The following is an 11,651-nucleotide window of genomic DNA, read 5'->3' on the forward strand; positions in this document are numbered from 1 at the left end:
CACTTTCAAAATGAAGATTTTAATATTTATGAGAATACTGTGAGGATCAAAATGATGACATAGAAGTATTTTATAAGTAAAGAGTGGTAATTAAGAAAAAAGCATACATATTTTAATAGAAGCTTTTGCTGATAGAAAGAGTTCCAAAATAGATGCTTCCACTCTTCATGAAGCCTTCCATATAAAGATCTAAAATTTTCAGATGTGGGGAAGATTACCTACTGTACACTAAAGTCTTCTCAGTTTTCCTGAATTAATGTAATTTACCAAGCTTGGGATATTACAAGGTCCACCAGATAGTGCCATCTGTCATATTTTAAAGTGGAAAGTCCAAATTAATTCAGTCATTTCTAACTACAGTTAATTCAATAATCTTCAAAAGCAAAGAACAAAACTATCAAAGAGGAAAATACTTCAAAGCTATTTACCTCATAGTTACTGAGCAGCGCAGAATTGGCATCCTTCCTGCAAAAGAAAAGTTAATTATCATAGTCTGGGTTCAAATCATTTTGTGTGAATTAAATATCTATATAATAATGCCTCTGTCAAAATTCAGTAGTCCAGCTCTGGCAGGTATGACTCAGTGATTAGAGCATTGGCCCAAGGACCAAAGGGTCGCAGGTTCAATTCCCGGTCAAGGGTATATATCTCAGTTGCAGGTTGGATCCCCAGCCTCAGTTGGGTGCAGGAGGCAACCAGTAGATGTATCTCTCTCACACTGATGTTTCTCTCTCCTCCCTCCCTCTCTCTCTCTCCCTCCCTCTCTCTCTCTCTCTCTCTCTCTTCTCTCTCTCTCTCATCTCCCTCCCTCCCTTCCCATTCCCTCCTCCCTTTCACTCTAAAAAAAAAAAAAAAAAAAAAATCAATGGAAAAAATATCCTAGGGTAAGAATTTAAAAAATTAATTATTTTTTTAAAAATTCAGTAGTCCAGTTCAGGAATTTAGGGACTACAGCTTTTTGGAGAAATGCCCTTGGTTTAGCTGATAATGGACAATTTTAGAGCATACCTTCCTTTTTACAGCCACTGTATACCACACATCCATCACACAGGTAGGGGATTAAAATACTCTTATCCCTAGTCTATGTAGGCAAAAGTTAAGAGAAATCAAACATCAGGGGGGAGTTAGTTACAGGAAGAACACTGGGGGTAGGATCAATAAACAGTGTGAGGGTGCTAAAATCATCTGGAGAAACGGTGCTTCTCATCCCACAGCCACGGCCTCTCTCCAGTACCATCTGCCTTCCATCAGCTATTGACATCTTGGGCAGCCCAAGTCCTCCTGCTGAATCGCCAGAAATGGGATCCTTAACACTAGCATCACCACTGGGAATTCCAGCAATGTCAGAGATCTTGACAGATATCGACAAAACTACAACAAAGATGTTCATCTTCTACAGTTCATGTGTCAAGCAGAGGTCAAAAGCCTAGCACCCTTGTGTAACAGCCAAGGCAAAAAGTCATCTTTCATTTATGAATGAGCATAGCAATGTGACTTGCATTAAATTGATCCATTCTATGATACAATAGAAAGTATTTATTGTTTTTGATAATCTAAAGAAAGTCTAGTATAATAATTATAAACACAGTTTTAAAATCAGACAAATTTGGGTTCATATTATGGCCCAGCTACTTATAAGGTATATGAGTTTTAGTGAGTTAATCAACCCCTCTAAGCTTCCTCATCTAAAACAAATAGACCAAAAAAAAAAAAAAAAAGGGCATAAACTGGTACCTAAAAGTGCAGCTCCACTGTACATTTACTATGTACATTACAAACTTAGGCACGTTATTGAACCTCTCTGTGCTTAAATTTCCTCATCTATAAAATAGCAATTATAGTACCAACCCCATAAGATTGTTTAACAGGACTAAATAGAAATATGTAAAGTACCTAGAACAGAGGTACCTCATGCCATCTATTATCACCACTACCTGTGCTACTACCACCACCACCACCACCACTTCATCCTACCCCATAAAGCTATGATAAGAATGCAGAGACAACAAATTTTAGAAGTATAGCATACTTCTGGTACTTATTAAGATCTCCCTAAGTGGAGGTTATTATTTTAAAAATACAAATGTTATTTCACTTAATTCTCATTAAAAACCCTGTGATATAGGAGCTATTATTTCTCCTTTATAGATTCAACTGAGGCTCAAAGATTTTAAAACTTGCTTAAGGTCACACAGTAGTAAGCTTAACTGAAGTGGACAATAATTATGGAATTGTGAAAAAGTAAGACTGGACTGTACAAATGAAAACCAGTAATGCAGAATCCTAAAACTTCAGGAAGGAGTTTGGGCTTGACATAATGTGCAACAAAAACTACTGTAAGTTCTTAAGCCAGGAGTGAGGCTATATAATGAAAATGATGATACAAAATTTCAAAAACACGGGTCAAACAAATGGGTGATTTCCCCAGTCAATAAGTAAAACTAGTCGGCAGTTAACACAAGGATCTGACTTAGGCCTTGGTCATCGGCACAGTGATGTCAGCACTGTAATCAAATGAGCATGTGAAGCTTACCAAATGCTACTAGTCATTCAACAAATAGCTGAGACTTCACAAAGTGCTGCTTGGCCTAAATGACCACTACTACACTGAGGTCACAAAGAATATCAGATTTAAAAGGAATGGAACACAGGAAGGACAATGCATAATCAGGATATGCGATATGGTTCTTTTAAAATTGAAAATGACAAATCAAATCATATGTCATCATTGCCTACTTAGTCAGGAAGTCAGCCCTATCTTTGCTTGAAATTGAGTTACTAATCCCTGTGTGCCCTAAAATACACAGCAACTAAGACATCCCTGCCTGGAACAAACTGGACTGGGGAAAAATACAACTGTTATTTTCCCTCAAGGGTAATGGATCCATCCCAGGTGCCACTGTTACAACTTCATTTCCAAATCATGGCCCCTCCTGTTATGCAAAATAGTCTATGCCCTGGGAAATCTGTTCCTGGCTCTTTCAAGTTATTGCCTCATTACCCAAATCAATATTGTAATGCAAGAATCCAAAAACATCATCAGCCTATTCTAGAACCAATATCCAAAGGACAGAAACCCTCTCTCATGTTTTTTTAATGAACCTCTGGTTTTGGTACCAGTAGCACAATGGATGCTTAAACAGGTACTGTATCCTGCAGACTCTAGCTGGCAGAAGCTGATTTACTCAATTCTTTTACTAGTAAGATAATGTTTTTAAACTCAACTAATAGAGTAAATGCTAATATATGTTAAGCATTCCTTTATTCAATAAATTGTCAATGAGTGTATAATATCTACCTTTTATGAAGTCTAAATGAACTATGTACCGAGAAAAATTTTTAAGGCATTGTTTTTTTTCCTGAAGAAGTTATTGTAACCACCACTAAGTGGCAAGTTGTAGGGAAGAGGACATAGTGAGATTTAACAAATATCAACTTAACCAAGCTGTCCTATTTTTTTTTTTAATATATTTTATTGATTTTTTCACAGAGAGGAAGGTAGAGGGATAGAGAGTTAGAAACATCGATGAGAGAGAAACATCGATCAGCTGCCTCCTGCACATCTCCTACTGGGGATGTCCCCGCAACCCAGGTACATGCCCTTGACCGGAATCGAACCTGGGACCCTTCAGTCCGCAGGCCGACGCTCTATCCACTGAGCCAAACCGGTTTCGGCCCAAGCTGTCCTGTTTAACAGCACCAATAACAATGATGTGATACACTGAGAAAGACACATCTCTATAGCAATCCTGTCAAAAAATGTTTAAGCTGAATCTAGCCATGAAGATATATTTAAACAAATCCAAACTGAGGAATAGACTTCAAAACAATAGGCTGGTGTGGCTCAGTGGTTGAGCATCAACCTATAAACCAGGGGGTCACATTCAATTTCCGGTTAGGGCACATTCCTGGGGTGCAGGCTTCATCCCGTGTGGGGCGTGCAGGAGGCAGCTGATCAATGATTAATGATTCTCTCTCATCATTGATGTTTCTGTTTCTCTCTCCCTCTCTCCCTTCCTCTCTAAAATCAATAAAAATATATATATTTCTAAAAGTTTTAAACATCAGTGTCATTTGTCACAATACCAATATCACACAAAAAAGGCTAGGAAACTGTTTTTAAAGAAGATTAAAGAAAAATGACAACAAAACACAATGTGTGATTCTTGACTGGATATTAAATTGGTTTTTAAAAAACAGCTAGCCCTAGCTGGTCTGGCTTAGTGGATAGAGCATCGGCCTGCAGACTGAAGGGTCCCAGGTTCGATTTAAAAAAAAATACAGCTAAAACAAACATTATTGGGACAACTAGAGAAATGTGAATAGAGACTATATATTTTTTAAATATATTTTTATTGACTTCAGAGAGGAAGGGAAAGGGAAAAAGAGATAGAAACATCAATTATGAGAATCATTGATCAGTTGCCTCCTGCACACCCCACACTGGGGATCGAACCCACAATCCAGATATGTGCCCTGACCGGGAATCGAGTCATGACCTCCTGCTTCAGAGGTCAACACTAAACCACTGAGCCACCGCAGCCAGGCATATAGGTTGTATTTTAATAATAGTAATTATATCAGTGCTCAATTCCCTGCATATGATAATGGTATTATATTTACATAAGAGAATGAGGAGGGAGAGAGGGAGGGAAAGAGAAAACATCCTATATAATAAAAGCCTAATATGCAAAATGACTGAACGGTGGAATGAGCGGCAGAACAACCAGTCGCTATGATGCACATTGACCACCAGGAGACAGACACTCAATGTAGGAACTGCCCCCTGGTGATCAGCACGCTCCCACAGGGGAAGCACCACTCAGCCAGAGCCGGACTCACGGCTGGCGAGCACAGCGGTGGTAGCAGGAGCCTCTCCCGCCTCCACAGCAGTGCTAAAGAGAAGCGAGCTGAGCAGTAAGGAGCAACGAGCAGGCGGACGGTAAGGAGCAAGTGGTCCCGGACTGCAAGAGAGCGCAGGCCAGGCTAAGGGACGGACACACACATACACACACACACACACACACACACATACCCAACCCAGTGCACGAATTTCGTGCACTGGGCCTCTAGTGCTCACATAATAGAGATAAAGTAAATGTATCAAAACGTTAACAAATGCTGACTATGTAAAGAATATAAAAGTGAGTGTGGTGCTCTTTTTGCAACTGTTCTATGGGTTTGAAATTTTTCAAGTTAACATGTTGAAAAAAGTGGAAATGTAAAATTAAAGAATTTCATAAGGTTAAAAAAAGACATTAATATAACTTATAACTGAGGACACAAAATGCATTTTGCCCCAATATTTTTTAGGGTAACTAGAATCCATCAATTGGCACACCTGTCAATCATATTTATAAGCTGTTGATCCCTACTGAGCAGGAACTGTCTACTCCATAGTTAACATTTCAGTATTATGTAATATGTTCACAAGCATAGAGACTTCTAGAAACTGCCCATCTACAGAAAACTTCATACTCTCTTATCAGACTTAGAATATTACTGAATTTATTTACAGGTGTTTAAAGCAAATATTCCAAATGAATTTTAAAGACCGTCTAAATCTATACTTACAGGCAGGCAGTCACATAATTTCCTTAAGTAATGAATTAACTGACTGAAGTTGACTTGCTGTTTGAAATTTAACCTGTACAATTTGCTTAACTTGCTGAGTCAATTTAATGAATGTAAACAACTACTTTGTAAAACCAAATTCTGAAAACAGAACAAAATGATCTATTAGCAGACTTTCCTTAGAAACACACACAAAAAGCCCATGCAAACAATGCTACTGATTGCCACATCGTTAACTCTTACGGAAGCAATGACGAATGGAATTGCTCAAATTCTCTTATGTTCAACCTATGTCATCAATGTAAGTCCATGTTCTGGAAAACTAAAGTGTGGTCCAAGAAAACTGGGTGGCAGTCCATGAACAATTTCACCTGTAGCATTGCCTTGGGAGCTAACAAACAAATATCCTCTTTCCAGTCCTGTTACTGAAGTGTTATAGGACCTACATTATTAGCTAACTTCTTTAAACCTCAGTATTTCCAGCTATAAAATGAAGGAAATTCTGACACTATCTCAAAAAGGTGGTACAGAAATAAATACCATCCATTTTCATAACTATGTATAATAAATTCAATAATAAAAGAGTGAACACAAAGCTTTCCAGGTATATAAATAACCCCAAGGCCTTAAACAAACAAAGAGCAAATAACTTATATATAATATATAAATACTTATTTTGCTATGAAATTTCTGTATCCTTTTACCTGAGGAAAATAAGTTTCCAAATGATGCTCAAGATTTTATTCTTAAATTCTATCATTCAAACTGGGGGTGGAAGGAGACTTGACTTGGGGTGGTGAACACAGAATACACAAATGATGTATTATGGAATTGTACACCTGAAACCTATATAATTTTATTAACCAATATCACCCCAATAAATTCAATAAAAATAAAAAAGTAGTTAGCAATTTTATGGATATTTAATCGTTACTGATGTCTTATTTAATTCCTTTGTGATCAGACAACATAGTGTATATTATTTCAATTCTTTGAAATGTACTGGGAATTATTTGATGTTCCAGAAAATTGTAGATCTTTGTGACTATTCCCTGTGCACTAAAAAGAATGTGTATTGTGTAGTAACTAGATATAGTGTCCCACAGACCTCCACCAGGTCAAATGATTTACACTGTAACACAAATCTGCATTTTTGTCCATTAATTCTATCAAGTACGAGAGGGAGATTAAATTCTCTAACAATGAAAAACATCTGTCATTCAACCAAATAAAAGGATAAATATTCCTCACCTTTAAAAAAATTTCTAGTGTCTGTTATGTATTATTCACTCAGTAGGTATTTACTCAGTGACTGGAAAAAAAAATATTAGTAATAACTCAGAGTTTTCCATTCGTGTCTTCTTGCTCCAGGTCCTAGAAGTATAGTATGTTTGCCCTCTCAGAGACTCAGGGTTCTACTGAAGATCCCAAAGACCACACTGCCAGAAGTCATACCTCATGCTGGAGGCCAGACAGGAACTAGAAGCTAGGCCCTCAGACCTTTCCATTTCAGGGGCCCTTCTATTCCCAAATCACATGTCTACCTCAGAAAAACTCAGCTTTCCCATAAACTGCTAGCTTCAAAATTCTTGATTAGCCTCATAAATCAAAGACTCCTTGGGAAGAGAGGATGCTATAAGAGAAAAAACCCTTGAGTCAAACAATTTCACTTAGAAAAATCAGAAAATCGATATGCCTAGCCATTAAGAAGCTAGCTAATTAATTTATATTTATTAAATTAATGAAGTATTATCATATTACTTCAGTCAACTAGAATTTGCTGAATGCCTACTCTGTGCCGGATGCCATGCTAAGCATTAAGTGAATAGACATTGGCCCCTGCCTTCATAGACTTGCACTCTCATGAGGGAGACACAGCACTAAACAAGTCAACAAACATAAAACTACTAGAGGCCCAGTACATGATATTCGTGCACAGGTAGGGTCCCTAGCAGCTGCCGGCTTGCCAGGGTCCAGCCCCAGCAGGTCCAGGGGTCCCCAAAGGTGTGGACGGAGTCGGCGAAGAAGGAAGGAAAAGGAGACAGTGTTCAGTTGATCAGCAGCCTAGCCAGGATCTCTAGCCAGGATCTCCAGCCAAGTTCTGGTCTGTATCTCCAGCGAAGTTCTGGTCTGGATCTCCAGCCAGGTTCTGTGTCCATGTTCTCTTGCTAGGTTCTCCAGCCAGGTTCTCCAGGTTCTCCAGCCAGGTTCTGTAGCCAAGTTCCCTCGCTAGGTTCTCCAGCCAGGTTCTCCAGGTTCTCCAGCCAGGTTCAGTCACCAGGTTCTAGTCAGGTTCTCTTGCCAATTTCTGTAGTCAGGTTCAGTCCAGGATCTTTTGCCATGTTCTCTCGCTAGGTTCTGTCTCTAGGTTCTGAGGCCAGTTTCTGTCCAGGAACTTTTGCCATGTTCTCTCCAGCGAAGTTCTTCTGTCTCTAGAGAACGTTCTGTGTAGGTTCTGTGCCTAGGTTCCGTCTCTCTTCATTCTGTCTTCTTACATCTGTATTTATACCAGTTGATTCCAATCCTATCAATCTCTATTTCAAAGGTTAGGGCGTTTCTTATCTCCATTCCAGGGAGTAAAGATTATGTAGCTTAAGCATGATTGTTCGTAGTTAAAGTGATTAATTACCCGCCTGGCACTTAGTTAAGAGGTTTTATTCCCTCTTCAGGGGAAAATCCCTACCTGGGGAAACAACCTTTCTCAGAGACCTTGGTTAAAACACATAGTGCCAAGAAGGTGAGCAAAACATATTAAGAACAGTATGCCATATATGCCAGGTCCCTTGAAACAGCAAGGATGGGCCGGCTCCCGGCACCAGCTGACAGCCAGGACCTTCCTTTGTTCCTCACCACCCCCTGGTGGTCAGCACACATCATAGCAAGTGATCAAACTCCCAGTTGGTCAAACTCCAGAGGGGACACTTTGCATATTAGGCTTTTATATATATATATAGACTAGAGGCCCAGTGCACGAATTCATGCACTGGCAGAGTCCAGCCAGCCAGCCTCGATGGGGGCCATTGGGGGAGGGCTGGCTGGGGCGGTGGGGTGGAGGGCCAATCGGGGCGGGGCCAGCTGGGGGGAGGGGCCATGGGCAGTTTGCTGGCCGGCCCTGACCCCAATAGGGGTGGGGGTGCCCACTGGGGGGCAGGGCCAGCCAGGGCGAGGGGCCACAGGCATTCCGGTTGTTCTGCAGTTTGGTCTATTTGCATATTGCCCTTTTGTTATATAGGATTTATTATATAGGATTATTATAACTGGTAACTGAGGGAAAAGTAAACCAAGTGGTTTGAGAGACAAAAAAGAGGATTATTTTGGATTGAATGAAAGGAAACACAACATCAAAAAGGGGCATTCAACGTCAGCTATCAAAGGGATAAGAAGAAAACTGGACAAGGGGGAAAGTACACCAGGTCAAGGAAACAGCAATGTAAACGTCCTGAGGTAGGAAAGGGCTTGGAAGGTTACAGAAACTACGTGACTGCCAATGGAAGGTGTGTGTTTGGGGGGTGAGGACGTGGCAAGAGAATGGTTAGTGAGTATGTGAGGTTATACAGGATCACTCTGGCTGCTATGTGGAGAACAGAATAAAATTGGGACAGGCAAGAGTGAAAGCTAAAGGCTATTGCTTAGTCCAGACCAGAGATGGTGAACTAGAAAATTTAACAGTGGAGATGGTGAAAAGTAACTGCATTTCAAATATATTCTGAAGGTGGAAATGACAGGACTGGCTGATGGACTGGCTTTAGGGGTGAGGGAAGAAGGCTAGTGGATGGATAAGGAAAGAAAAAGGAATCATCAGCATATAGATGGGTAATGAGAGTGTGGAGAAAAGGAGTCCCAGTACTGTGTCCAAAAGACATTAACATTTAGAAGCAAAGAAAGGAAGGGGAGCTAGGAAAGGAGACTGAGAAGTAGTCTCAGTGACAAGATGGAGTGCTCGGGGAATCTTCCAGACCCCTTTCTGTAGATTAGTGAGGATGAAAGCCCAACAGAATGAGGGAATGAGGGGATAAACAACATTTCTAAGAAGTTTTGTTGTGACAGGAAGCAGAAAGGAAGCAGAAATGAAGCAGTAGGTGGACACGAATTCGGGGACAAATTAATGCAGGTTTGTATGCCGACAGGAAATGTTAGTCACGAGGGGGAAACTGCCGGAGCCAGTTTGGCTCTGTGAACAGAACGTGGCCTGCGGACCAAAGGGTCTCAGGTTCGATTCTGGTCAAGGGCACCTACCTTGGTTGCAGGCTCCTCCCGACCCTAGGCCCCAACCAGGGCATGTGCAGGAGGCAACCAATCGATGTGTTTCTCTCATATTGATGTTTCTCTGTCTTCCCCTCACTTTTCCACTCCCTCAAAAAAAAAAAAAAAAATCAATGGAAAAATACTCTCCGGTGAGAATTAATAACAACAACAAAAAAAGAGGGGAAACGGATCACAATGGCTCGGGCTAGAGTAATATATTTTTCAAGTGGCAGATTAAATTCCATCAGAGGATTGCAAAATCAATTCAGTGGGTCAACATTCAGCGAGTTTAAATAAATATGAGAAGAGACTGAGGAAAGAGTAAAGATAGGGAAAAAATAAAATGACGTAATTTTAACCAAACTGCTAAATTATTAACATTATGAAGGCTGAGGCATGAAGAAACGATTCTTTTTTTCTTGTCTTAACTAGACTGAGAACTTAAACTTTGGAACTTTCCAGTCTTGCATCAATACTTTGACAGACACCCGTTTTTGAACATCAGTGCTGGGACATATATCAAACCGGCAGATAACCCTCCGACTACCCCCAGGTCTCAGGACCATCCGCGGGCCACGTAGCATCTGGGTAACAGTGCAGGACCCATCCCAGCGCTAAGAATGCAGGACTGACTTCTCAAGGATCTGACTTTTACTATAAGAATTCAACGTTTCTTCCTTCTTGGGAAAACTTCTAGGTTTTCCAGTTTGCAACCTCTAAAAACCTTCAGTAAATCGTGGTCCTTTATTTCTAGCCAAAGCCTCCTCTCTTTGAGTAGGATGGACCCGACAGTATCAGAGGGTAAAGTATGGTTGCATGAAGCTTTCACTTCAGGCACATGCACATGTTGTACGTGTATTTTTTTTAAGTGTGAAAAACAGTACATATAACCATTAAATACGAGGCAAAAGAAGGTAGAGTGTGAGCATTCGATGATCAGCGCCAAAGACAAACCCACGGTCGGTGATGCCTATGACTTAATAGCAGCCACGTAAAAACTTCCATTTGCCTGCGGGACAACGAGCAAACACGGGAAAGGCCATGTGGGGTTCAACGGTTGGAACGACTGCTGCTCCCCCTGCACACACTCAGCCTCCGCGTCTCCTTCCCAGAAACCCGCCCCTTCCGGCGAAGAGCTCCCCGCTCCTCCCCACCCGGGAGAGCACCTCCAGAGCCAGGGCTCCCAGGAGCCCGCGGCCCCGGCAGAGCGTATCCTTCTCTCCCCCGGGAGCCTGCAGGGCGGAACCCAGGCCCGGACCCCGGGCCGGGATGACCACTGGACTCGGGAACGCCAGCAGAGAAGGCGGGGAAGCAGGCACGCTGAAAGGCACGCAGCCGGGCGCCGGGCGCGGGATGGGAGTGCGGGGCGGTTCAGAGGAGCAGAGCCAGTCTCCTTCTGCCCCGCCTCCCGGCCCTGGGCCCTCCCCGCCCGGCCGTACGCGAGGTCGCCCAGCCCACGCCTGTCGGCTCCCAGCACCCAGCCGTCCCCCGCCATGGGCCTCGGCGGACCCCGGGTCACTTACACTTCCATGCCGACCCGCCTCGCCGCCTCCGGCCGTCAGCAAGCCAAGCGCGCCTCCCTCCCGCCGACCGCGCCACACACCGCGCCGCCGCCTTCAAGCGCCGCGGTGCACGCCGGGACCGCGCGCTGCACGCCGGGAATCTGGCGGCCCCCACCCCTCCCCACCCCCACCCCCACCCCACCCCTCCCCGCCCCCACCCCCACCCCACCCCTGGGATCGCGGCCGTACTCGTCCCCTTCGCCGTCAGTCGCCCCGCCGGACTTCAGCGTGACCAGCGTCTGCAGACAGGACTTAGCTTATGTTCCCGTA

The 11,651-nt window shown here is 42.6% G+C and overlaps 1 protein-coding gene across 7 annotated transcripts in view; it reads right to left on the minus strand.

Annotated features, from left to right (window-relative positions):
- LOC118656289 (CGRP receptor component) overlaps positions 1 to 11,449 on the minus strand; it is a 33,943-nt gene extending 22,494 nt beyond the window's left edge. For 5 of the 7 annotated variants that reach the window (XM_036309409.1, XM_036309413.1, XM_036309410.1 and 2 more), the window contains exons 1-2: positions 10,986 to 11,318; positions 429 to 465 (exon numbers count right to left, since the gene is read on the minus strand). In XM_036309409.1, the coding sequence (XP_036165302.1) occupies positions 429 to 465; positions 10,986 to 11,314 (366 nt within the window). In that variant the 5' untranslated portion in view covers positions 11,315 to 11,318. Of the gene's footprint in view, positions 1 to 428; positions 466 to 10,985; positions 11,319 to 11,342 lie in introns of those variants that run through there. The other 2 variants (XM_036309416.1, XM_036309415.1) reach the window with 2 other exon arrangements.
- Positions 11,450 to 11,651: the final 202 nt, after the last annotated feature.

Source organism: Myotis myotis, unplaced genomic scaffold (assembly GCF_014108235.1).
Source record: "Myotis myotis isolate mMyoMyo1 unplaced genomic scaffold, mMyoMyo1.p scaffold_m19_p_5, whole genome shotgun sequence".
Taxonomy (NCBI): Eukaryota; Metazoa; Chordata; class Mammalia; order Chiroptera; family Vespertilionidae; genus Myotis; species Myotis myotis.